Source organism: Thamnophis sirtalis, unplaced genomic scaffold (assembly GCF_051295495.1).
Source record: "Thamnophis sirtalis isolate CommonGarterSnake01/CBP01778 unplaced genomic scaffold, rThaSir2_p1.2 scaffold_1, whole genome shotgun sequence".
Lineage (NCBI taxonomy): Eukaryota > Metazoa > Chordata > Lepidosauria > Squamata > Natricidae > Thamnophis > Thamnophis sirtalis.
Window position 1 is genome coordinate 181,926,389 of NW_028261381.1, and position 27,811 is coordinate 181,954,199.

Genomic DNA, 27,811 nt, shown 5'->3' on the forward strand with positions numbered 1-27,811 from the left:
CCCCCGCCCCAAGGACGCCCTGCTGGAGTCCGGCTCAGCCTCTCGACTCAGCTGCCAGGAAAGGACCGTTCCAGAAGCCTCTTCTGTGCGAGACGGGAGGGCAGCGAGTTTTCGGAACAGGCACAACTTTGGCAAAGCGCAGGCCGGCGCCAGAAGTCCGTGAGGACAGGAGGCTCACCGTTGCTCCGCATCATGCTCGGATGCCGGCAAGCTCCGAGTCTGAAGACCAGGAAAACAGAGTCCAGGGGGGAGGGTCTCCCAGCATCCACATCCGAGCCAGCGCCCCGGTCCAGCCCCGCTGCACCACGGTGTCCCTCGTGTTGGACTCTACGCAGGAAAGAGGGGGGGGGAACCCTCTGCAGGATCGCTGCCGAGTCCCCCCGGGGCCAACTCATAGGATCTGCTCGGTGCTGGAGGCAGAAATGTCCAGAAGCCGCCAGGCAGCATAGGGGTTCAGCTCTTCGGGGTCCCTGCAGAGGGCCCAGACGTACAACATCCGCAGGACTTTCTCCTGAGGTGGGGGGGGGGAGAGAGAAAGGAAGGGCAGAGGGTTGAAGGCGGCCACCGCAGGCTCCGGAGCCTGTTTCTGCTGGCGCAGCGCTCAGGCCGCCACAGGCACCGACGACACAAGTGATGTCGAGCTGGCCACGCCCATCCTGGGCACTCAATGGAGTCGAGTTTGACACCCCTGTCCTAGGCTCATCTTTACCTTCCTTCTCAGCTGGGGGTGTTGAATTTGGCGCCATTCGAATGGTGGACCAGGAAGCCCACCCCCAACCCACCCAGCAGGTAAGGCCCTTACCGGATCTCCTTCCACCACCTCTCCCTTCTGGTTCTTAACCACCATCACCAGCTGAGCCTGGAAGGTGATGATCAGCACGGGGCCCTGCTCCATCATCTTCCCCATCGCCAGCTGAAAAGAGAGGGCATTTCAAGGTGCTAGTCCATAAAGTGGCTGTGACTGGCCCAGCACAAGCTACGAAACTTTACTTTTAAGTCACTTGACACCTGTGGAGATTCTCAGCCATGCGGATCACGGTTGTCTCAAAGGTTCGGGTTTCTTTCTTGTCTTTTCAGTTTCCAAAGGTCACGTGATCAAAATCCAGACCTTTGGCAACGGACTCATACTTACGACCGTTGTTGTGTCCCAGGGTCATGTGATCCCCTTTGGTGACTTTCTGGCAAGCAAAGTCTATGTGGAGGCCTGGATTCATTTAACAACTGCATTACTCACTTATCAACTGCAGTGATTCACTTAACGACAGACAAGAAAGGTTGGTTCTATGGGGCGAACTTAACAGATGTCCGGGACAATTTTTAAATGTTTTTTTTAAAAACATTTAGTCTTAAATTATTCAGTTTTTAATATTTTTATTATATTGATTGAACTGTATAACACAGAGAGCTCCTCTGGGAGGGAGACGGGAGAGAGAGAGAAGATGATAGATAGATAGATAGATAGATAGATAGATAGATAGATAGATAGATAGATAGATAGATAGATAGATAGATAGATAGATAGATAGATAAAGGATAGATAGATAGATAGATGATAGATAGAGAGATGATAGATAGATGGATGATAGAGAGATGATATAGATAGATAGATAGATAGATAGATAGATAGATAGATAGATAAAGGATAGTTAGATAGATAGATAGATAGATAGATAGATAGATAGATAGATATAGATAGATGATAGAGAGATGATAGATAGATATAGATAAGGATAGATAGATAGATAGATAGATAGATAGATAGATAGATAGATGATAGATGATAGATAGATATAGATAAAGGATAGATAGATAGATAGATAGATGATAGAGAGATGATAGATAGATAGATAGATAGATAGATATAGATAAGGATAGATAGACAGATAGATAGATAGATGATAGATGATAGATAGATATAGATAAAGGATAGATAGATAGATAGATAGATAGATAGATAGATAGATAGATAGATAGGTGATAGGATAGAGATAGATAGATAGATATATCGATAGATAATAGGATAAAGATAGATAGATAGATAGATAGATAGATAGATAGATAGATAGATAGATAGATAGATAGATGGATAATAGGATATAGATAGATGATAGATTAGATAGATAGATAGATAGATAGATAGATAGATAGATAGATAGATAGATAGATAGATGATAGGATAGAGATAGATAGATAGATAGATAGATAGATAGATAGATAGATAGATAGATAGATGGATAATAGGATATAGATAGATGATAGATTAGATAGATAGATAGATAGATAGATAGATAGATAGATGATAGATAGATAGATGATAGATAGATAGATAGATAGATAGATAGATAGATAGATAGATAGATGATAGATAGATGATAGATAGATAGATGATAGATAGATAGATAGATAGATAGATAGATAGATGATAGATAGATAGATAGATAGATAGATAGATAGATAGATAGATAGATGATAAGATAGATAGATAGATAGATAGATAGATGATAGATAGATAGATAGATAGATAGATAGATAGATAGATGATAGATAGATAGATAGATAGATAGATAGATAGATAGATAGATGATAGATAGATAGATAGATAGATAGATAGATAGATAGATAGATGGATGGACAGATGGACGGACGGACGGACGGACAGACACAGATAGATAAGTAGAAAATAGAGAGGAAGATGAGATAGACAGACAGACAGAGGTAGAGGAGAGCCTCCCACAGGGCTTCCTTGGGAAGGAACGATACCTGTCCGTGTCTTAAGTGATGGAAAAGGTGCGGAGGAATGTCCCACCCAAAAGGGGCATCTGCTCCAAAGGGGGGGGGGGAGAATAAGACCAGGGAAGGTGGGAAGAGAACCCCCCCCCCCCGAGGGATCCCCAGGCTTTTGGGGGAAATGTCTCCTCCACCGGAGCTCCTTTGGGTGCAAAAGAGGGGGGGGGCCTCCGGGAGTCCAAACTGGGGGTTGGGGATTCGCAAGAGTTCCCGGGTGGGGAGGGGCTACTCACGTCCACATTGTCCACGTCCAGGATTTTGGAGTGGAACTGGAGCCCCATCGCTCTGGCCTGCTGGATGGGGTGGGCCAGCTGGCTGTAGGTCTGGAAGAGAAAAAGGCACCCGTTAAGAGAGTTCGGCCTCTCGGCCCCAGAGGTGGGGGTGTCGCGGGGTCCTAAGGAAATCTCTGCAGAAGGGACGACTTGAGTCATTTCCCCCCCCAAGGGAATCAAGTTCCCAGTCCTCAAGGCTGCGTAGGTTTAGAATCCGGCACCCCAAATCTGCAAATCCTGTGAAATAGTTTCTGGAAGAAAGTAGCATTTAATTCTGGTTCCTAACCACAAAAAAAAGCCCGTAATGAACAGTGGATTCGTTTTACGACTGTGTTTTGCTTAAAGACCACTCCAAAAGCCACAAAGTTTTAAAGGGACAAAGAGGCAGAAGCTACACCCAGAGAGGCGGCTGGGGGAGCTGAAGAGCCTGCGTGTCAGAGGAGCTGGGGACAAAGGCAGACGGGGTTCGGAGAGGGGGGCTATGAGCCAGCCTTGGTTCTCCACCGACATCCCCCCCAACTCCCCCTCCCCCTCTGGCTTTTCTCTGGCCGAAGAGGGAGAGGATGAAAGGGGACCGCAGAGGGAATCCTCTAAAGCTTAGGTATATACCTGTACTCAAATTGTTTTTTTCCTCACACAAGTCGCCTTCGGGAAGTGAGGGGAGCTGACTGTCAACTTGTAAAGCATTTCCATGTCTGTTATCAAGTTGACATTGGAGGAAAGGGGGGAGAGAATTCTATGCAAACCTTCAGCTAGAGTTGGATCTCAGATTACTACAGCAGGCTTGTGAGGTGCGAAATTTTACAACCTGCTGCAGCACCTCATTGGCGAATGTGATTTGTGACACAGACTGAAGGGAGAAACAGGGATAAAGTTCAGCCATAATTAAACTGAGGTTAGATCTGACTCCACACGGGTATTGCCGAGATATTGTTCCTAATAAATGACTGGGTTTCCTTTGAAACTTGGCTTGAGGCTCGTAAGTTAATTAGGGCATCTTTCGGAAACATGGCATCAGGGCTGAAAAGGGGGTCCTGTGGGGGCCCTGAAAGCCTTTCCAATGGTCCCCTTCCCCAGCAGCCGTTGTCCCCGCAGAGACTCACCGCTTCGTAGCACCAGTCCTTCAGGATATCCAGATCTCCGGAGATCATAGCCTATGGAAAGGAAACAGGAGATGCTTGTCAGGTGTGTGTTGTGGGCAGTGGATGGATGGGGAGGGGCACCAGGGGTGGTCCGGGCAATAAGGAAGGACAAAGCCAGCATGGGAGAAGGTTAAACTAAGTTTGTCTCAACTAAAGACCCTAGATAGCTAGCTAGTCCCGCCAGGATTTAGAGTGGGATCTCAGGTCCCGGACAGCTCACACCACGAACGATACTGGTGCCGACCGAAAAATCCGCTAAATGTTGCATTCAGGTCACAAGCACATCTTCGGGTGCCGAATAAACACAGCTGCAACTATTTCCCCTGCCATGTTATTTTATTGTGCACATCCATGCGCAGTCAGTCTTGCTTCTGGTCACGAACAAATCGGGGGGCCGACCGAAGTCCTGGAACGGATTACGGTCGGCTCCCGAGGTCCCATTGCGTTTAAAATGGGAATCGGACGAAGAGGCTGCAGGGGATCCTGGCGGGGGAGAAAGGAGGGGTCGGAACACCTCCAGCTTCGGCCTTCTGTCATTAAAGGGGGAACCAAGGGGCAATTTGCTGTACAGGTAGCCCTCAACCACAATTGAGCCCCAAATTTCCGTTGTAAAGTGAGACATTCGTTATGTGTGTTTTAGCCCATTTCACGAACTTCCGTGCCTCCGTTGTTCAATGAAACACTGCAGTGGATACATCGGTCACCCGGTTGTTAAGTGAATCTGGCTTCCCCGTGGACTTCGCGGGTGAGGCCGTTTGATCACCTGATCATGGGGGGACGCTGCAAACTGTGAGAAATGGTCCCGAGTCACTTTTTTCAGTGCTGTTGTAAATTGGAATGGTCACTGAATGAATTGTTGTAAATTGAGGACTACCTGTGCATGGTGGGAAATTAGAGGTGTGGGTGTGTGTGGAATTGACAGTTGAAAAAGAAGAGACTCCGGTTCGCGCTGGCATGTTGGCACCTTCAAGGCCGTCGGCCCCGAGAGTGGAATTTCAGCAACCCAAACACTTCGACGTTTCCCAAAACGTGTTGGCAGTGCCGGATTGGCTATGCCCAAATGGACCACGGAGGGATGGAGGGAGGGGGGGCTGGGGAAAATCAGGGGTTCTAGCTCTGTCTTGGCACCGTCATTTTAGGTTTTGCTTAACTCTCCTGCAATCTGGATCTCTCAGCCAAATTCCCTTTTGACTTCAATCAAACAAGGAGTCGAGGGTTTCACTTGTTAATGGTTCAGGCCGGGGCAGGTCTGACACTGTCATAAATACGTGTCATTCCTCTCCACCCCCAAGTCCTTTTTTTTCTGGGCAATGCAACGTCACAACATAAGCAAGGTGTCACTGAGCAGTTTTCCCCCGGCCAATTGACCTCCAGATGCATCGGAGTAGACGCTCCCATCATTCCCAGCCGGTGCAGCCATGGTTGGATAATGGGACCTGTGCAATACACGTGGAGGGATCAAGAGAAGAGAGTATCTGTAGCTCTGCCTGTCGGGAAGTGGCAAAAGGGGATCTCTCACATGTCTCTCCTGGGACATTGGGACCGTCCGTCAGATCCACCAGGTTCGGCTTGGCGCCTTGCCGGAATTCTGTTATCAGAGGGAGGGGGAGCCAAGGGGTAGTTTGCTGTATTCTTTTATGTTGGGAAATTAGGAGGGGGGGGATCGATAGTTGAGGAAGAAGGGAATCCGGTTCGCGCTGGCACGCTGGCACCTTCAAGGCCGTTGGCCCCGGGAGTAGAATTTCACCAGCCCAAACACTTCAGCGTTTCCCAAAATGTCTTGGTGTACCGGATCGGTTACGCCCGGATGGACCACGGAGGGAGGGCTGAGAAAAATCAGGGGGTTTAGCTCTGTACGGGCAGGTGGGAATTTAGTTAGTTAGTTTGTTTGTTTAGTTTGTTTATTAGTTTTGTATGCCGCCCACTCCCGAAGGACTCCGGGCAGCTCACAATAAACAGGGAAAGGGAAATAAATAAGACAATACAAAGAATTTAAAAATGCACAACATTCACAATTGAGGCGGGGCTGGATATTTCAACAGCCCCCAGCCTGTCGGAACAGCCAGGACTTGGTAGCTTTACGGTAGGCCGGGAGGGTAGTAAGGGTCCGGATCTCCACGGGGAGCTCATTCCAGAGGGCCGGCGCAGCAACAGAGAAGGCCCTCCCCCGGGGGATTGCCAGCCGACATTGGCTGGCCGATGGAACCCGGAGAAGGCCAAGCCTGTGAGATCGAATCGGTCTTTGGGAGATAATTGGCAGGAGGCGGTCTCTCAGGTTCCGCATGAGTCTCCCGCAATCAGATCTCTCAGCAAAAGTGCCTTTTGACTTCGAGCAAATGGGAGTCGAGGGTTTTGCTCGCCTAAGGGATCGGAACAGGGCAGGACTGACACCGTCGTAAATACGTCTCGTCCCGTCCCCTCCCCGAGTCCCTTTTTTTTCTGGGCAACGCAACGTCTCCTTAGCACAAGGGCCTTTTCACTTCGATCAGATGGAGCTGAGAAACAGTTCGGGTCGCGTTTTAGGAGGGCTGGTTTTGATGCTGGAGAGGACAGAAGATTGATTCATATACTTTGGTCTTGTCCTATATTATTTTCAGTTGAAATCCACGGGCTTATTAAGATTCGGGATGAACTTCCGTAGATGGGAATGCGCTTTTTTCATGCTTACAATAAAATGTGTATTATTATTTTTTGGGGGGTGGGTGGGGTGGAAATCAAACCTGGAGGGACAAATGTCTGTCTAATGTGCAGCAATGATGGTTAATATCTTTTTAATAACTCTTGAATCCTTTATTTTTAATTAAGTTTATATGACGCCCATCTCACTATCAAGCGACTCTAGGGGATCAGAATGGGGCCGGTCTGACAGGAGGAAGACAGCGGATCCCCCTGCTCGAAGAGGCCTCTGAGGAAGACCCCCGACACACACACACCCTCCAAGGAGACATGGAGGTACCAAGAGCCAAGGTGGCGCAGTGGTTAAATGCAGCACTGCAGGCTACTGCTAGATCAGCAGTTCGGCTGTTCAAATCTCACCGGCTCAGGGTTGACTCAGCCTTCCATCCTTCCGAGGTGGGTAAAATGAGGACCCAGATTGTTGGGGGCAATATGCTGACTCTCTGTAAACCGCTTAGAGAGGGCTGAAAGCCCTATGAAGCGGTAGATAAGTCTACTGCTATTGCTATTGCTATACAATGGCCGCTCAGGTCAAACGTTCTCCTATTCTTTTCACTCTAGGGGTATTTTACGACTATTGGCTTTTAACGACTATTCAAAGTTACAATGGAACTGAAAAACGGGACTCGCCACAGGTCCTCCCGCTTACAACCGCTGCAGTCAGTGGTTTCGACAGGCGAGGCTGCCGGTCCCGTACCCGTCGGCTGCAAAATCGGAATTCTTTGCTGCGATTTGACAAGGTAGTCCTTGGCTCACGGCCACAATTGTTCAGTGGGGTTTTGCTCCATTTCGCGGCCTTCCCCGACACAGGCGTTAAGTGAATCGCTGCCACTGTTCAATTCATAACGAGATGGTTATGTGAATCTGGCTTCCCACCCATTCCGTTTTGCTTGTCAGAAGGTTGCAAAAGAGGACTCCAGACACCGCAACCGTCGTAAGTGTGAATCACTAGCCAACCATCTGAATTTGAAGCACGTCATTACGGGGATGCTGGAAAGATCATAACTGCGAAGAAGGTCCCAAAGTCCCTTTTTCCCTCAGGGCCCTTGTTAAATTTGAACGGCCGCTAAATGGACTGTTGTAATTTGAGGATTAAATTTCTGTATTTCTGCTCCTACAGGGGGTCCGGCCTGGAAGCCCCCTTCTTTTGCACTGGGCCTTCAGACCGGCCACATTCAATGCTATGGGGAATCGGGGGGAGGGGGGGTAGAAGAGCCGAGGTGGCGCAGTGGTTAGAGTGCAGTACTGCAGGCCACTTCAGCTGATTGTTATCTGCAGTTCGGCGGTTCTAATCTCACCGGCTCAAGGTTGACTCAGCCTTCCATCCTTCCGAGGTGGGTGAAATGAGCACCCAGACTGTTGGGGGCAATATGCTGACTCTGTAAAACCGCTTAGAGAGGGCTGAAAGCCCTATGAAGCAGTATATAAGTCTAACTGCTATTGTTATTGCTATATGGAGTATGGGGGATAGTCAAAATAACATTCCTTTCTCAGAGAGTCAAGGACATCCTGCCCTGCGCCTGGAGTGGGGTGACTGGGAGGCGTCTCAGTTGGGACGGTGCATTGATTGGGCCATTGGACGGACACGTGGGTGCAGGGGAGAGGACTTCGAGAGCCAAGGTGGCGCAGTGGTTAAATGCAGCACTGCAGGCTACTGCTAGATCAGCAGTTCAGCGGTTCAAATCTCACCGGCTCAGGGTTGACTCAGCCTTCCATCCTTCCGAGGTGGGTAAAATGAGGACCCGGATTGTTGGGGGCAATATGCTGACTCTCTGTAAACCGCTTAGAGAGGGCTGAAAGCCCTAGAAGCGGTATATAAGTCCACTGCTATTGCTATTGCGTTCTTACGTTGGGGGGGGTCTTGCTTGGAACCCCGACACAGGGTTTGAAAGACAGGAAGCCTCAAGCTCTGAAGAGCTGACCCCTTCCTCCTCTTCTACCCCCGTGGGGTTCTTGGGGGGGCTTCCTCTCTCGCCTCCCCCACCTACCTACCTCCAGAACGTTGGGGATGATGTCGGCCTGACACTGCTTGAGGAAGTGGTCCTTGTCGAAGTTGGGGTCAACGCGCAGGATCTCCGTCAGGACCTCGGACATCTCTGTCTTGGAGAAGAGCCCGCCTGCCGGAGGGAGAGAGAGGACGGCTAAGCAGCAAGGAAGGGAGGGGGACCCCAGCGGAGGTCGGTGTCTTCCCCCAAACCAGCGCTCCCTTCCCTCTCTTCGTCCACCCAGCCCTGCAGGGATGGCTCAAGGGCAGCTTGGCTCGACGGAGGCCGAGAAGGGCAAGAGTCCATCTCTCGTGGGGCAGCAGGGACCACCAACGCCCCCAGATCTGTCTTCGCCAGTGTTTCTCAACTGTGGCCCCTTTAAGATCTCTGGACTTCAATTCCCAGAATCCTCCAGCTAGCTACGACCCCAGTGTTTGTGGCCCCTTTTAAGATAGGTGGACTTCAATTCCCAGAATCCTCCAGCCAGCATAGTCCATCTTAAGGGGCCACAAGCTGACTGGAGGATTCTGGGAGTCGAAGTCCACAGATCTTAAAAGGGCCACAGGCTGACTGGAGGATTCTGGGAGTCGAAGTCCACAGATCTTAAAAGGGCCACAAGCTGACTGGAGGATTCTGGGAGTTGAAGTCCACAGATCTTAAAAGGGCCACAGGCTGACTGGAGGATTCTGGGAGTTGAAGTCCACAGATCTTAAAAGGGCCACAGGCTGACTGGAGGATTTTGGAACCGTCCCCGTGTTGAGACCTTCATGAAATTAAAAGGCCCTTGCCAAAACTGGTAGGGTGTCCGTAGCTTTGACCCCGGGACATTTGCAAACCGTCGCAAGTATGAGCCAGTTGCCAAGTGTCCGGATCTGATCAGGAGACCGCAGACATCCTGCAATGGTCATCCAGTACGAAAATGATTGACAAGTTCAATGCTGTTGTAATTTTGGTCACTAAACGAACCATCGTTGAGCAATTTTGGAAACCTTGCCTTGGTCACAGCGAGAATCGTTTCCGCCCTACAAGGTCCAGCCAACGGCCAGCCAGAAATGCCCCCCCCCGCCCACCAGAGGTGGGGGGGAAAAAAGGGAGACATACCTATGAAGCCGGTCACTTTGTCCGTCATGACGCGCGAGGCACGGATGAGGGTGTTGTCACTCTCGTCGTATTTCATCTTCATTTCAAAAAAACCTAAGGAAACGGAAAGGGGCCTTTGGGAGAATGAATACGGGGGACCCCCTGCCCTGGGAAGCGAGGAGGGGGTCACTCATATCTCAACCGGTATGGCTGTGTGATTTTTGTGTATTTTAATTATGTGTACTGTTGTTTATGTCCCCTTTCGCCCCCTGAGTTGTTCACCGCCCTGAGTCCCTCCTGGAGAAGGGCGGCATACAAATAAACCAAATACAATAAATACAATACAATACAATAAAATACACTTGAAAAACAGGAAACTAGTTTCCTAGAGCCGCGATGGCAAATCTGTGGCAACCCGCAGCAGAAATCAGAAGAGTGACCCGGCATGGATAGCATGCTGGAAACTGGAAGCTCAGCTTCCCGGCATGAGCACCGGGGAACTGCTCTTCCGATTTGTGTGCACTGGTGAGAGAAATCAGGTTCTTCGCGTAAAAGAACCTGAACGATTCCGTTTTACACTTTACGTAACAGGAGGCGCGTCAGTTTCAAGATGCTAACACAGTGTTTCTCAACCTTGTCAACTTGAAGATGTCCGGACTTCAACTCCCAGAATCCCCCAGCCAGCGAATGCTGGCTGGGGGAATTCTGGGAGTTGAAGTCCGGACATCTTCAAGTTGACAAGGTTGAGAAACACTGTCCTAACCACTGCTGGGGAATTCTGGGAGTTGAAGTCCGGACATCTTCAAGTTGACAAGGTTGAGAAACACTGTCCTAACCACTGCTGGGGAATTCTGGGAGTTGAAGTCCGGACATCTTCAAGTTGCCAAGGTTGAGAAACACTGTGCTAACACATAAGGAGATTGACTGTCTTATTATATGCTTGTAATTTCCTAAAATGGTGGGAAGCGATTGGGGGATTTTCCCACTGAGGGGATTTTTGGGCTGTTTTAACTAGTTGCCAGGACACTGTAGAATACGTATTGCGTAATACGGCCTTGTGTAACACTGACGCGTAAGGACGTGGAACTGTCACCCCCGAAATTGCATTTAAACCCTGCCTCGAGAGCTGTCTGACATTCTCTTTCTATCTTGCACGATTGAGAATCCTTTTGCAAAAGCTGATCTGAAATAAATATGCTTTCTATCAGTTATGGTCTCCTTGCTCCTTGTTCTTGTATGAGATAGAGATCTCCTTTCTCACAACTTGGGAGCTGCTCTTCCCGTTTCAACGCTCGGTGACGGAAAGATTCACCAACACTGCCCTAGACTTTTCAAAACGGGTTCGAATAGCACGGGGGTGTCAAAATCAAGACCCGCGGGCCGGATGCGGCCCATGACGTGGTTGGATCCGGCTATCCTGGGAAATGTTAAGGGGCCGGCCCATGTCGCTTCGGCCCGGTCTACCCAATGCAAAGAGGAAACATTCCAACAGTTTGAGGAGTGGCATCAAGCTGGCCGCGCCCCTCCGGATCCACCGAGGTCAACCAGAGCCCTCATGCGGCCTTCAATGAAATTGCATTTGACACCCCTGAAATAGCACCAAAGATTCTTTAGAGTTGACCGGAGACTTCGCATCAGGGGTCCCCCAACCACTGAGCCGCAGCCCACTACTGGGCCGCAGTCCATTTGGAACTGGGCCGCACAAGCGGCGGCCTCTCACGCTCACAGCTCCTCATCACTTGCACCAATGGAGCTGTGCACGCTGGTGCGCATGCCCGTCACTCACACAAAACCATCCCCTCCCCCCCCCCACTTCGTGGCCAGGCCGCTAAGCCAGAAAGGTTGGGGGGGGGCTGCTCCAGGCCATGTTTTAGGGGGGCTGGATTAGATTTGGATTGGATTTATTCAATTTGTATGCCGCCCTATTCCCGAGGCTGGTTTTGATACTGGAGAAAACGGAAGATTGACTCATATAATTTGGTCTTGTCCTATATTATTTTCAGCTGGAAGCCACGGGCTTATTAAGATTCAGGATAGACTGCTGTAGGTGGAAAGGAGTCTTTTTTATGCTTACAATGCAGCATTTGGAAACTGTGAAATATATATTATTTTTTCGGGAGGGGGGACGGGAATCAAATCTGGAAGGACAAACCCCTGTCTAATGTGCAGCTATGATGGTTAACACTTTTTAAAAAAACATCTCTTGAATTCTTTATTTTTAATTAAATTTATACGCTGCCTGTCTCATTATCAAGCAACTCTGGGCAGTCTTTAACAATGTCTCAAACAGCAAATAGAGTGTTAAAATCATTTAAGATTTGGGGCATTGAAAACTAAGCATTTTTAACAATCTTCCAATATTTGGGATTGCTGCTGATTGTTCAGTTTCCTAAACGTAAAATTATCTGACAGCTGAAAAGGCTCCCTGAGCAGAATTATTCATTTATTTTACTTCTTAAATTTATTTGCTGCTCTTCTTGTTTTGAAGTTGTCGGAGTATGAATATTCATAAGACTGGAATAGACATGGCAACAGGTCAGCCAATGGGGACTGTTTGGAAACCTAAACAGTTGTCAGGCCTGCAAGCCACTAGTAAATTGGACTTTTGAGTAATCCTTTGCCTCGGACTCCGATTTACTTTTGGATGCTATTTGGAACGCTGATAACAGTATTTGCTGGAGACAATTAGGAGCCTGAGCGTGGCTCAGCTCTGTAGCTCTGAGTCTGTGCTGAGCTCAAAACTAGTCTGCTGCTCTGAACTGAAACTGCTCCTTGCTCCCCCGGCCTGTGTTTGTACCTACTTACAATCCCTCTTCTCTACTATGTTGGAGGAACCTGTTTGGGTATTTCATGTGTTATATTATATGTAAAGAGAAGTTAACGAATCCTGCTGAATCAGTTACTTGGGCGTGCTTTCTGGATGCCGTTGCCGCAACAAATTCTGACAGAAGTGACTCTGGGTGATGGAGAGGAGGAAAGGGGAGGGATCCTACAGAGCTTACTGCACTATACCTTCCGTGTCCGAACCACTCAAGTGCTTCCAGGTTGAAAGATTACCCGGTGACATCAACATTGTCCAGGGAATGCCGGGTGGTGGTGGTGGTAATTCCTTTCCTGTCCCTATTAGGCTGCCCTCCAAAGTGGTGCCCATCTATCGACTCATGGTTGCCCGCTTTCAAACTGCTGAATCGGCTGGAGCGAGTGGCGGGCACTTGCCTCGTCCTGTAGCAGCAACCGGGTCTCGAGCCGACCAATTGTCAGCCCCGGTACCCTAACCACGTGACCCACTGCAAACCCATATACGTACGGTTGAAAACCACGTTGTTGTCCTTGAACTCCTTCCACTGCTGGTACCACTTGGAGTCTTTGTGTAGGACCATGCCCATCGCTTGTCTGGGGAGGGGGGGAGGCAAAAGAGAGAAATTAGGGAAGGAGGCCAGTGTGTCCCCCTTACTTGTCCCCATCGCCGATTCTCCACACGTTGGGAAGGAGAGCTTTTTTCGGCTCCCGTGGAACAAATCCTCGCAGCCAAAAGCCCGCACAGCCCCAAGAAGAGGAAGGCAGATGAAGGCTTCCCCAGTTCCACTTGAAGATGGCCAGGGAGTAAACTTCCTGCCCCCCCCCTCCCATCACCCCATAGCAAGCTGCCCAGTCCAGGAACCCCATGGGAAGGCCGGTCCCAGTTCCAGCACTCACTCGTTGGCTTCGAATATCCGCTCGTCTTTCAGCCTTTCGCCGGCAAATTCGGTCCTTTTCCGGAGTCTCTCCGGACGCCTGTAAGGGCCCGTCTGACCCAGCACGCTCTCGTCAATCTCCTTCCGGACGCTCTCCATGCCCTGGGAAGGGAAGCGCCGGTACGTGTCACAGGTGGCACGCGGAGCCATATTTGGTGGCACGCCAGCTGTCAGCTCCGGCATGCTTTACCAGCTGATTTTCCCGCCCTTCCGGACGGCCAGCAGAGGCCGCTTTCGCTCTTCCCAGGCTTTAGGAAAGCCTCCAGAGCCTGGGGAGGGGTCGTGCGTGCATGCGCCGGGGAGTCATGCACGAATGTGCAGGTGGGCAGGGAGGGGCGAGTGGGCATGCACATGCGTGCAATAGCACATGCGCACAATTTTAGCACGCCATAAGAAAAAGGTTCACCATCGCTGCCCTGGGAGAGACGCCTGGTGGGACCCAGATCTCCTCCGTGGTGGCTCCCTCTCTCTGGATGATCCCCCACCCCCAGGCCCCCGGAGGTTAGAGTGGGCCTCACTCTGACACTCTTTCGGAAGGCCCTGAAGACACGGCTCTGTCAGAGAGCCCGGGGAACCCATAGTGGGATGGAGCCCATTGTTTGTGTGTGTGTGTGTGTTGTCGCTGTGTGTTTGTATGTTATTATTTTTCTTTCTCTTTCATATGGTTTTTATATCCTTGTAAGCCGCCTTGAGTCGCCAAGGGCAAGCAGGAGGCGATATAAATTTTCTAAAAGCATTAAAATAAAACATATCCACCGGAAGAGGCACAGCTCACACTGTGGTATTCTGAACCAGCTGTAGCTTTCGAGTAGCCTTCAAGGGCCGCCCCGTGTGGGAGTGGATTGCAGTAGCCCAGCCGCGACCATCTGCAGGACTTTTCCTCGTTGAGGAAAAGGTCCCCATGGTGGCCTGGACAGACCTCTGCCAAGGGAGCTGACCTTACAGCCGGATCCTGGGTGCTGATGGTCCAAACACTGACTCAGGCTGGGCCCCTTCAGATGTCTTTGGAGGGGAGCTAAGAACAGGGGGTGGGATTCAGTCGGTTCGGGCGAACCGGATGCTAATTTTATAACCGGTTTGCCAAACTGGTAGTGGCAAAGACTGGCTGGCCCCGCCCACTGCTCCCCTCCCTTCGCAGGATTCTCCACGTGGCCCGTTTTGGATGCCAGGTAAGTGCAGGGCAGTGGTGGGTTCCAGATCGGTTGCAACGGGGCCCGGCGTCCACCACATGAATGCATGCAGCCTATGGGCATGCGTCCTTACCTCTTGCGACGCCTCTGAGTCTCCGCGATACTCCAGCTGCTCGGCGGAGCGTTGCGCAAGCGCCCCGCACTCTGTGTGCGGAAGCGCCGAAGAGCTCAGATACAGGTAAGGAGCTCGGGCGGGCGGGCAGGCCCTCTGGAGCACCGTACCGGAATGGTACCTAGGGCTCCGGGCAGGGACCAGTACGCCTGTACCGGGGCGTACCGCCTACAAACCACCACTGGTGCAGGGCCTGCCCGGAGGCTCAGGGAGCTGCTTAGCAGAGTGGGCGGGGCCAGTCAGTCCTTGCAACTACCAGTGCGGCGAACCAGATATAAAATTAGCATCCGGTTTGCCTGAACCAGTCCGAAGCGACTAAATCCAACTCCTGTTCTTAACTCCTCCCCAAACACGTGTGAAGAGTCCAGGCCAGGGCACAACGGGTCCATTTCCAGCCTCCGGAGCCCGGGGGAGGCCATTTTTGCTCTCCCGGAGGGCCCAAGGAAATCCTACAGAGCCTGGGGAAGGTGAAAATGCCCCCCACCAACCGCCGTGATGCAGGAGGCCGAGTGGGCCACGCCCACCCAGCAACCAGGCAGAGAAGCGGCTGCTCACATTTTTCAACCCCACCCTTGGTTAAGAACCCCCAGATCAACCCTCCGTCTGACCTCCCCCGGGCAGCTCTGGAGAGACTCCTGCCCTCTGGGGCCTTGGAGCCCTCCTGAGAGCCAAAACGAGGCAAAGCAAAATCACCAAAAAATGCCGAGAAGGAAGAGGAAAACCGATCGGGAAACCGGGGAAAGGGACCACGGAGAAACCCATCCTGAGCCGACTCTCCTGCCCTCCACGGAGGAGCTGGACCTGTGCCGGTAGCACCTGTCCGAAAGAGGGGGGGACTTGCCTGCGAAATGGCCTTGAACGCTGCAGTCCGGCCCAGCTTTTCTCCTCCCTTGGAGACTGTTTCCGCCGACTGCTTCGCCGTTTTGGCCGCTTCCTCCATGCCTTCCATGATCTTCCGGCCAATCTCGCTCTTGCTGACTTCATCTATGCTCTGCGACCGGGGAGGAAGGAAGAAGAACAGAAGGGTTGGAAGGGACCTTGGAGGTCTTCTAGTCCAACCCCCTGCTTAGGCAGGAAACCCTGCACCACTACAGAGAAATGGTTTTCTAATCTCTTCTTAAAATCTTGCAGTGTTGGAGCATTCACAACCTCTGGTGGCAAGCTGTTCCCCTGGTTAACTGTCCTCACAGTCAGGAAATTTCTCCTTATTTACAGGTTGAATCTCTCCTTGATCAGTTTCCATTCATTATTCCTTCTCTGGCCTTTGGGGGCTTTGGAAAATAAGTTAACCCCCTTCTCTCTGTGGCAGCCCCTCCCTCAAATATTGGAAGACTGCTATCATTTATATAAGCAGAATATCAAGAGTTGGAAGGGACCCTTGGAGGTCTTCTAGTCCAACCCCCTGCCTAGGCAGGAAACCCTATTCCATTTGAGACAAATGGCTGTCCAGCATCATCTTAAAGACTTTCAGTGTTGGGGCATTCACAACTTCTGGAGGCAACTTCTGTTCCACTGATTAATTGTTCTAACTGTCAGGAAATTCTTCCTCCGTTCTAAGTTGCTTCTCTCCTTGGTTAATTTCCACCCATTGCTTCTTGTTCTGCCCTCAGGTGCCTTGGAGAATAGTTTGACTCCCTCTTCTTTGGGGCAACCCCTGAGATATTGGAAGTCTTCTATCATGTCTCCCCTAGTCCTTCTCTTCATTAAACTAGACATACCCAGTCCCTGCAACCATTCTTCATATGTTTTAGTCCCCTAATCCTCTTTCTTGCTCTTCTCTGCACTCTTTCCAGTGTCTCTTATGGAGACTGTGGTGACCAAAACTGGATGCAGAATTCCACTTTTCCTCCTCTAGCTTCCCATTATTTTCATTTTCTTTTATATTCTGATAAACTAATTAAACAATTTAAGTCCTTAAAGGAAGGCGGCTGACTCTCAGAGGAATCGGCATGGACTCCTTTACTCTCGGCCTCCAGAGAGCTGCCGACCCACCAAGTGGAATTCACCAGCGCTCGGAGGGCTCCGGAGAGCATTCCTGGCTTCGCACTTAAGACTTATATACCACTTTCTTAGTGCTTTTACGGCCCTCTCTAAGTGGTTTGCAGAACCGGCCTCTTTGTTGAGCCAAGACCCAACAATCTGGGTCCTCATTTTAGCCACCTTGGAAGGACGGAAGGCTGAGTCAACCTTGAGTCAGTCAGGATTGAACACCTGCAATGCTGCATTCTAACCACTGCACAACCATGGCCCTCCCTCCCTCCCTCCCTCTCTTCCTTCCTCTCATTCCAATCTCCTCCCTATTTCCTCCATTCCTATCCCTTCCTTCCTTCCTTCCTCATTCCCATCCCCCCTCCCTCCCTTCCGTCCTTCCTTCCTCTCATTCCCATCTTCCTTCCTTCCTCTCATTCCCATCTTCCATCCTTCCGTCCTTCCTCTCATTCCCATCTTCCTTCCTTCCGTCCTTCCTCTTATTCCCATCTTCCTTCCTTCCTTCCTTCCTTCCTTCCTTCCTTCCTTCCTTCCTTCCCTCCCTCCTTCCTTTCAACAAGACTTTTATACCGTGTCCTCTCTAAGCCGTTTACAGAGTCAGCCTCTTGCCCCCATCAATCTGGGTCCTCCTTTTACCAAACTCGGAAGGACGGAAGGCTGAGTCAACCTTGAGCCTGGTGAGATTCAATGTGCCAAATCGCAGGCAGCCGGCAGTCAGCAGACGTCGCCTGCAGTACTGCACTCTGACCACTGCACCTCCGTGGCTCTGCTGGAGGAGGATGACCGGAAGGACAGGTCTCTATGGTTCTTACCTCTTTGACGGAGCCACTGAGTTCTCCTAGCTTCTTCTTAAGCACTTCCGAGGTCTTGACAGTTTCAGACTCGATGCTTTTCTGCAAGAAGGAAGCAGAAGTTGGTGCCACAGAGAGAGGGAGAAGTCAATTCCCTTCTCAACCCACGCCAGCCCTGCGATCAGGTTCTTTTGAAGGGACCACCGTCTCCTGATGATCCACAACGGCTCCAGCCTCAGAATTCCAGGAGTAAATCAGAGCCGTTTTAGTTCCCCCAGGAGGATCGGCCTCCGATCTCTCAGGCGGCTCTGAACGGCGGGGCTGGTGGGTGGATTTGTCACTTAAGGGGAGGGGACCTTCAGCCCCCCACCCCACCCCCCGCAACACAAGAGAGCTTTAAAAGAAACCGCAGGGTGAAAACTCTTTAGCAAATATCCATCAAATGACAGGTGAATATTTGCAGCCCAGGGGGGACAGGAGGGGTCTGCAATCTTAAACACTCAAAGAGACATTTGGACCAGTTTCCCACAGAAAACACAGGGACAGCCACAAAACCTGGGTGGGCGTGGCCAACTCGACATCTCTCATTCCCACCCAGTAACATGACTCTCTCTCTCTCCTTCTCTCTCTCTTGTCTCTCTTCTTCTCTTTCCCTCTTTCTCTGTCTCTATTTCTCTTTCCTCCTCTCTTTCTTTCCCCTTTCTCTCTCTCTTCCCGCATCTCTGTCTGTCTGTCTCTTTCCTTCTCTGTGTCTTTCTCACTTTCACACTTTCCTCCCCTCTATCTCTTGTCCCTCTTTCCTCCCTCTTTCTCTTCCCCCCTTTCTCTTTTCTCCATCTGTCTCTGTGTCTCTTGTCTCTCTTCTTCTCCCTCTCCCTCTTTCTCTGTCTCTATTTCTCTTTCCTCCTCTCTTTCTTTCCCCTTTCTCTCTCTCTTCCCGCATCTCTGTCTGTCTGTGTGTCTCTTTCCTTCTATCCCTCTGTGTCTTTCTCACTTTCACACTTTCCTCCCCTCTATCTCTTGTCCCTCTCTCTTTCCTCCCTCTTTCTCTCTTTTCCCCATCTGTCTGTGTCTCTCGTCTCTTCTTCTCTCTTTCCTTCTTTCTGTCTCTATTTCTCTTTCCTCTCCTCTTTCTTTCCCCTTTCTCTTTCCGCATCTGTCTGTGTCTTTCCTTCTATCTCTCTGTGTCTGTCTTTCTCACTTTCACCCCCTCTATCTCTTGTCCCTCTCTCTCTTTCCTTCCCTCTTTCTCTTCCCCTTTCTCTCTCTTTTCCCCGCCTGTCTCTGTGTCTCGTCTCTCTTCTTCTCTCTCTCCCTCTTTCTCTGTCTCTATTTCTCTTTCCTCTCCTCTTTCTTTCCCCTTTCTCTCTCTCTCTTCCCGCATCTGTCTGTCTCTTTCCTTCTATCTCTCTGTGTCTCTCTCTCTTTCACTTTCCTCCCCTCTTTGCCTGTCTCTGTGCCCCTTGTCTGTCTCCCCCTTTCCCTCCCTCTCCCTTTCTTCCCCCATCTCTCTTTCTCTGACTCTCTCTCTTCCCCACCCCTCTCTCTGTCCCCTGGGGGGGGGGGAAGGAACCCCTGAACTGGTGTTGGGTGGTGGGACGTCTGGAGGCCGACGAGCCCAGGAGCAGCGCACCTACAATCAGCTGGTCCTCAGAGAGCCAAAGACCACCAGGGGCTCTGCAGGAAAAGCAAGTCACCTGTGGGAGGCTCCGCATCATAAGGGGCTCAAGAAGGAGGGGACCCCGTCTCCCCCATTGTGAAGCCTGCAAAACTTCACTGCGCTGCGCAAGGCGCTGCAGGAGCAACCTCTTCGCTCAGGAATGGACATTCCAGACTCCGTCGGGGTCGTAAGCCGAGGACTACCTGTCCCATGAGAGTCCCAAAACGCCCCTCGGCGCCAGCGAACGCAACATACGTATTTCCGCCTTGCTTCCTGAAGGGCGTCCGATTCTTCCAATTTCTTGGCTTCGTCTCGGAATTTCTGGATGCTCTCCTTCATCTCCTTGTTCTTGGCCAGTTCCTGCTTGATGTTCTCCACGAAGCCAGAGATGAAACCTTTCCGATGGCCCGAGGAAGAACATCTGGACTAAAGAAAAGGTCACAATGACACCTTGGAAGCAAGCAACAAAGCCAGGCCTGCCTCCTGCGCTCGGTGGCACCCTCCGCCCAAGGCCTACGGGCTCGAGGCGGGTTTTCCACCGAGAAACATCTCAGCTCCTTCGGTCTGCAGCGATTCTCCATCCTCTGAGTCAGGGTTGTCTCAAAGGTGCTTCCCCCCCCCCCCTTGAGTGGCAACTGGACTTTTATTCATATTTATTTCAATAAAATGCTTCTGGAGTAAAAAAAAAAGTCTATCAAAAGACAGTTTAAGATACATTAATAATTTAGTTTGTTCAGCGTGAAATGGAGCTTAGATAGGTAGCATGAGGAGGCTGTATATTCTGCAATATTTGCATTTTGGGGACTCATTCCATGAATCCAAGTTTTGCCAGCTAACAGGCACCGCATGGATGCATTCACATCATGTCACAGTAACCCTGAGATAAATCATAAAACACACTTCAGGAATATTCCTTTAGTCCCTAGTTTTGGAAATCTACAAACTGCATAACCATTGGAAGAGAAACGCATCTCTTACCACCAGGCTTCTAAATGTGGGGAGGAAGGGCAAGCAGTAAAAACGGACGTGAAACCTTCTCAGCAGCTTAGAAATATAATATTAAAGAGCGCCTGTCATTTCAGATCCATCCTGGCAGCAACTGTTAAGAGAGCTCACCTGTCACCCGCTGCGTCCCTCACCTTCTTGTGTCCCTGCCGAATCACCAGCCGTCCCATTCAAGTGAATGGGGCTGTCGGTGAGTCACCAGCGGGTCAGAGCAGGAGCCACTGTGGGACGGAAATGACAGCGGCTCTTTAAACATTAGGATTGAAATGATTCTACCCCCTGAGGGCAGAACAAGAAGCAATGGGTGGAAACTAATCAAGGAGAGAAGCAACTTAGAACTAAGGAGAAATTTCCTGACAATTAGAACAATTAATCAATGGAACAGAAGTTGCCTCCAACACTGGAAGTCTTTAAGAAGATGTTGGATAGCCATTTGTCTGAAATGGTATAGGGTTTCCTGCCTAGGCAGGGGGTTGGACTAGAAGACCTCCAAGGTCCCTTCCAACTCTGCTATTGTACTGTATTGTAAGTTGATTTAAATCAAGCCTATTTACGAGTGATTTAAAGCGTGATTTAAATCAACTTGGTTTAAATAAAAACCACCCTGAGGAACTATCTAAATTCTTAGGGAGGCACCTTTGATTCAAAGGCCAAAACAGAATCCGACTGACAGGCCACTGAGATGCTGTTAAGGATAGTTTCTCCTTGGTGGCAGTCCGCTCCTCTTTTCCAGCCTTAAATTCTCTCCTCCTCTTCCTCCTCCTGGGTGACTGACAGTTTTTGACAGCTCAAGATCAAGAATTTGAATTGTTACAGGACAAATTAGCTGTAATTCATTTTTCTGGCCATGTACATTTTTCCATCCAAATTAGATTGTGTTGTTTCTCTGTGTCATATAATAACATGTGTGGGTATGTGGGTTTATGCATAATCTTTTATTTTATTCTAGTCTGATGAAAAGAAGGACTAGGGGAGACATGACTGCAGCCTTCCAATATCTCAGGGGCTGCCACAAAGAAGAGGGAGTCAAGCTATTTTCCAAAGCAATGGGTGGAAACTAATCAAGGAGAGAAGCAACCTAAAACTAAGGATAAATTTCCTGACAGTTAGAACAATTAATCAGTGGGACAACTTGCCTCCAGAAGTTGTGAATGCTCCAACACTGTTTTTAAGGTGTTGGATAACCATTTGTCTGAAGTGGTGTAGGGCTTCCTGCCTAAGCAGGGGGCTGGACTAGAAGACCTCCAAGGTCCCTCCCAACTCTGTCATTTCTATTTATATTTTTGTCATGTTTATGGAATCTGTATTGGAGGTGGTGACCCTTGGAGAACTGCATCCCATGAAATACCATTTTAATGCATCCTGATTAGTGTGCATTAAAAGGGACAATCAAGTTAGTCTAAGTCCAAGGTCTATTTTAAAACGGAAGCAGTGTCTGGAGTGTTTATATCCTCTCTTTCTCGCTAAGGGAATAATCACCCAAATCCTCTCTCTTGTTTCCAAGAACCGGTGACCTCAATTTACAAGGATACCGGGGAACTTTCACCCTGACAAACCTCAGGAAGAAAGGCAGATTAACTAAATCTCTTGCCAACGTCTTATTTCGTCACCCTCCTTTGAGAGTCATGTAAGGACAGTTTCTTTCATCCAGAGGGGAAAAAAATCAACAGAGAAGTAAGATATTATTTCATTTATAAACCACCCGAGGGCCTCTAGGCCAGGAGTCTTAAATTCAAGGCCTCAAGATGTGGTCGGATCTGGCCTGCGGGGCCATCCGGGTTTACCCAATGCTAAGAGGAAACATGCCAACAGTTTGGGGAGTTGCATCAAGCTGGCCACGCCCAACTAGTTGGCATGGTCTACCCGCATCGCTTTACAATACAATACAATAGCAGAGTTGGAAGGGACCTTGGAGGTCTTCTACTCCAACCTCCTGCCTAGGCAGGAAACCCTATGCAGTTTCAGACAAATGGCTCTCCAACATCTTCTTCCAGTGTTGGGGCATCCACAACTTCTGGAGGCAATTTCTGTTCCACTGATTTAATTGTTCTCACTGTCAGGAAATTTCTCCTGAGTTCTAAGTTGCTTCTCTCCTTGATTAGTTTCCACCCATTGCTTCCTGTTCTACCCTCAGGTGCCTTGGAGAATAGTTTGACTCCCTCTTCTTTGGGGCAACCCTTGAGATATTGGAAGACTGCTATCCTGTCTCCCCTAGTCCTTCTTTCTATTAAACTAGACATACCCAGTTCCTGCAACCGTTCATCGTATGTTTTAGCCTCCAGTCCCCTAATCCTCTTTCTTGCTCTTCTCTGCACTCTTTCCAGAGTCTCCACATCTTTTCTACATCGTGGAGACCAAAACTGGATGCAGGATTCCAGGTGTGGCCTCACCAAGGCCTTATAAAGTGGTATCAACACTTCCCGAATCTTGATTCTCTCCCTCTGTTGATTCAGCCATAACTGTGTTGGCTTTTTTGGCAGCTGCTGCACACAGCTGGCTCCTATTTAAATGGTTGTCCACTAAGACTCCAAGATCCCTCTCCCAGTTACTGCTATTGAGCAAGGTGTCACCTATACTGTACCTGTGCATTTCGTTTTCCTTGCCTAAATGCAGAACCTGACTCTTTTCACCATTGAATTTCACTTTATTAGATAGTGCCCAATGTTCAAGTCTGTCCAGATCCTTCTGTATCTTGAGCCTTAAGTCTTCTGGAGTGTTGGCTATTCCTGCCAGCTTGGTGCACATTTGATGAGTTCCCCATTTATTCCCTCATCTAAATCATCGATGAAGATGTTGAAGAGTCCTGGGCCGAAAACAAAGCCTTGGGGTTCCCCACTGCTCACTTCCCTCCATGAAGATGCAGTTCCATTGAGGACTACACTTTGGCCCAGTCTACCCAATGCAAAGAGGAAACATCAGGCCAGCAGTTTGGGGAATGGCATCAAGATGGCTACACACACCAAGTGCCCCCCCCTCTCTCACACACACACACACACCTACACCGAGGTGAACCACAGCCCTGATGCGGCCCTCAATGAAATTGAGTGTGACAACCCTGCTGTAGGCACCGACCCCCAAATTAGAAGATTAAAAAAAGAGTCCCGGTCATCAGACATTTGAGATTGGCCACACACAAAGAAAAAACCAAATAAGGCAAGAAAACCAAATTTATCTTAGAGCTAAGCAACAGGACAAGTCATTCATAACACATATTAATTCTCCCTAAAGTCCCGTTGGGCTCTTCTCTTCAGCCGGTGGCCAGAGCCTCTCTGCGGCTCCATTACCCCAGAGTAAATGCCTATTCCTAACTTAATCACCTGTTCCTCTTTTGTGTTTTCTATTACTCTCCTCATTTTGGCCCTCAAAGTAAACCTCCTTATTTTATTGTAGTAGAGGCAGTCCTTGACTTACAACCATTTGTTTAGTGACCACGAGAGCCGGGGTGGCCCAGGGGTGAAAAGACAGTATTGCAGGCTAACTCATTGCTCACACTCCAGGAGTTGGATCCTGGCTGGCTCAAGGTTGACTCAGCCTTCCATCCTTCCAAAGTGGGTTAAATGAGGACCCAGATTGTTGGGAGCAGGAGGCTGACTCTGTAAACCGCTTAGAGAGGGCTGTAAAAGCACTATGAAGCGGTATATAAATCTAAGTGCTATTGCTGTTCTCTCCCTCCTTCCCTCCCTCTCTCCTTCCTTCACACCTTTTCTAACTTTCTTTCTTTTCTTCCCTCTACTCTCTTCCTTCCCTTCTTTTTCTCCATTTTTTCCTTTCTCTCCTGCTCCCTCCATCTCATTTCCCTTCTTTTTTCTCTCTCTTCTTTTCCCTCTTTCCTCCCTCTCTCTTTTTGTCCTTTTCTTTCTATCTCCTCCTTCCTTTCTTTCTCTTGTAAGATCCGCGGTGGTGCAGTGGTGAGAATGCAGTATTGCCGGCTAACTCACTGCTGACTGCTAGGAGTTCGATCCTGACTGGTTGACTCAGCCCTCTGTCCTTCCGAGGTCAGTAAAAGGAGGACCCAGATTGTTGGGGGTGAGAGGCTGATTATATAAGACGCTTAGGTCTGTAAAAGCACTGTGAAGCGGTATATAAATGTAAGTGCTATTGCTATTCAAAGTAACCACAGCACTAAAGTGACATGACCATTTTTAAACACTCATGACCGATGCAGCATTCCCCATGTATCAAAAATTGGGATGCTCGGCAGCTGACTTCTATTTATGACGGTTGCAGTGTCCCAAGGGCATGTGATCACGATTTGTGACTTTCCAACAAGCAAAGTCCATAGGGAAGCCAGATTCACTTAAGGACCATGTCACTAACTTAACAAGTGCAGTGATTCAGTTAATAACTGCGGCAAGAAAAGGCGTAAAGTAGGGGAAAGCTCGCTTAACAATTCTCTTGCTTAACATGCAGAATTTTGGGCTCAATCATGGTTAAGATGTGGTCTATCCGTTGGTCATAAACGCACCTGGTAAAATTCTAACGCCGTTCTGCCCGTTCGGCACACACAGGCGGGATGCTGCACAGGGCCGGAGCATTGTCGGGATACAAGCCACGCATTTAAGAGATATTTCTAGGATTAGAAAAGAGAAAAACGCGTCGTTGACATTTCTCCCTCATGACAGCTTTGCTGAGAACGGCCAAGGAAAGACCTTGCTCTGTAAACAGGGTGAGGAGTTGTAGAAAGTAGATTCATGCAGCACGCTAACACACGAGGGAGCGGGATGTCTTGCAGTTCAGTGTGCTGTGGGAATGCAGGTTGCAAGGTGTGGTGCAACCACCATTGCGTTAAACATTGCATTTAATGTTGCGAGGTGCCTTGTGCCAAGATTGGCAGCAAATGTAAGAAATAAATGAAATAATTAAAGCTGCCATATGACGTGTTTTGAACACAGCAACGAAGCAAACCCAGGAATTGTGATTATGGCCATCCAAGTTTAAGATTTATCAGATGCTGAGTTCCAGCAGGAAATTTTGACCTGTACAGCAGGGCTCTCCAAACTTGGCGACGGGAAGACCTGTGGACTTCGACTCCCAGAATTCCCCAGAAGACCCGTGGACTTCAACTCCCAGAATTCTCCAAAAGACAACTTCAACTCCCAGAATTCCCCAGAAGACTTAACTTCAACTTCCAGAATTCTCCAGAAGACCCGTGGACTTCAACTCCCAGAATTCCCCATAAGACTTAACTTCAATTCCCAGAATTCCCCATAAGAGTTAACTTCAACTCCCAGAAGACCCGTGGACTTCAACTCCCAGAATTCCCTATAAGACTTAACTTCAGCTCCCAGAATTCCCCAGAAGACTTAACTTCAACTCCCAGAATTCCCCATAAGACTTAACTTCAATTTCCAGAATTCCCCAGAAGACCTGTGGACTTCAACTCCCAGAATTCCCCAGAAGACCTGTGGACTTCAACTCCCAGAATTCCCCATAAGACTTAACTTCAACTCCCAGAATTCCCCATAAGACTTAACTTCAACTCCCAGAATTCCCCTTAAGACTTAACTTCAACTCCCAGAATTCTCCATAAGACTTAACTTCAACTTCCAGAATTCCCCAGAAGACCCGTGGACTTCAACTCCCAGAATTCCCTATAAGACTTAACTTCAGCTCCCAGAATTCCCCATAAGACTTAACTTCAGCTGCCAGAATTCCCCATAAGACTTAACTTCAACTCCCAGAATTCCCCATAAGATTTAACTTCAACTCCCAGAATTCCCCAGAAGACTTGTGAACTTCAACTCTCAGAATACCTGTGGACTTCAACTCAGAATTCCCTGACACTGGCTGGGGAATTCTGGGAGTTGAAGTCCACAAGTCTTCCAATCACCAAGTTTGGAGAGCCCTGCTCTAGAAGAACTTCCATTGATAGGGAGGGGTGGGGGTGGGGCTCTGGCTTCTGCAAGATCCCAGTTCGAATCCCAACACCTGAGATACACGGGGGGGGGGGAGGAGTGGGGGGTGAGCTCCTGGGAAGCATCTCTGGCATGGCAGGAGCGGCCTCCAGCCGGGAAAAGCTCCCGAGGCCCAGCCCTATCAAGGGACCCGTGTGGGGACCTGATCGACCCGGCTGCATGCGGGGAGGGGGAGGGGGCTTGTTCGGGGTTCAACTGCTGCAGGCCCCTCAGCCACCCCACAAGCCCTTCGGATCCCCGGCCTGCAGGCCTCTTCCCCGTGCTGGCTCCAGCCTCAGGCAACCCCGGCCTGGCGCTCCATCCCGGCTGAGAGAATCCCCCCCGGCCCCCGTCCGGCTTACCCGGCAGCCCCAGGATGCGACCGCCGCCATCTTGGCCAAGGAAGCCTGGCGGGCAGGGAGCCATGCGGCGCCCGGAGATGACGTCGAAGCGCGCCGGCACTGTTGCGTCACACGCGCCGCGCAGGCGCAAAAGGCGCCACGTGGTTTTCAAGGATCGCTGAGCTGCCAACGTTGGGAGGGGGGGGGGAGATACTCGCTGACACCCCCCCCCCAATCCGCCCTCCTCTTTCCCCGCCTTTCCTCTGCCTTGGCGGCTCCCGGGAGGCCCGAGCAGGCCCCCCACCCAGGGGCAAAGGGCTTCAGCTATCTGCCCAAGGAAGGCTTCCCCCAGGCTGGCTCCGACCTACAAGCCGCTCAGAGTCCCCTTCTAGGGAAGATGGGGAGGGAGGGAGGGGAGAAAGAAAAAGGAAGGAAAGAAGAAAAGAAAGAAGTGATGTAAAGGAGAGGAGGGAGGAAAGAGGAAGGGATAGGAAGGGAGGAGGAAAAAGAGAGAGATGAGGGGAGGGAGGGACAATGGAAGGAAAGTTGGAGGGAGGAGATAGGAAAGAAGGGAGAAGAGAGAGAAGGAAAGGAAGGAGGGAAAGAAGGAAGTTACAGGTAGTTCTCAATGACGCCCAGAGGGAGACAGAAGGGAGGAAGGAGGAAAGAGGGGGAAAGGAAGGATAGATGGATAGGAGAAAGGGATGGATGGATGGGAGGAAAGAGGGAAATGATAGACAGATAGGAGGCAGGCAGGGATGGATGGGACTTCAGTAAGGCACTTGATAAGGTAGACCATAACCTACTACTAGATAAAGTAGAAGAATGTGGGTTGGACAGCATCACCTCCAGGTGGGATTCGTAACTGGCTGACCAACCGCACTCAACGTGTAGTCCTCAATGGAACTGCATCTACATGGAGGGAAGTATGCAGTGGGGAACCCCAAGACTCTTTTAGGCCCAGGACTCTTCAACATCTTCATCAATGATTGGATGAGGGAATAAATGGGGAACTCATCAAATTTGCAGATGACACCAAGCTGGCACGAATAGCCGACACTCCAGAAGACTTAAGGCTTAAGATACAGAAGGATCTGGACAAACTTGAACATTGGGCCCTATCTAATAGAATGAAATTCAATGCTGAAAAAAG

General features: G+C 49.7%; 1 protein-coding gene across 1 annotated transcript; it reads right to left on the reverse strand.

Annotated features, from left to right (window-relative positions):
• Nucleotides 1–26,740, reverse strand: TIMM44 (translocase of inner mitochondrial membrane 44). Its single transcript, XM_087703399.1, has 13 exons — nt 26,680–26,740; nt 24,889–24,993; nt 19,674–19,844; nt 17,780–17,860; nt 15,820–15,969; nt 13,639–13,778; nt 13,250–13,335; nt 9,964–10,056; nt 8,870–8,994; nt 4,163–4,213; nt 3,021–3,110; nt 803–913; nt 1–511 (listed from the first exon to the last, which is right to left on the reverse strand). The coding sequence occupies exons 1-13, from the start codon at nt 26,707–26,709 to the stop codon at nt 392–394; spliced, it is 1,353 nt and encodes a 450-aa protein (XP_087559525.1). The 5' UTR covers nt 26,710–26,740; the 3' UTR covers nt 1–391.
• Nucleotides 26,741–27,811: the final 1,071 nt, after the last annotated feature.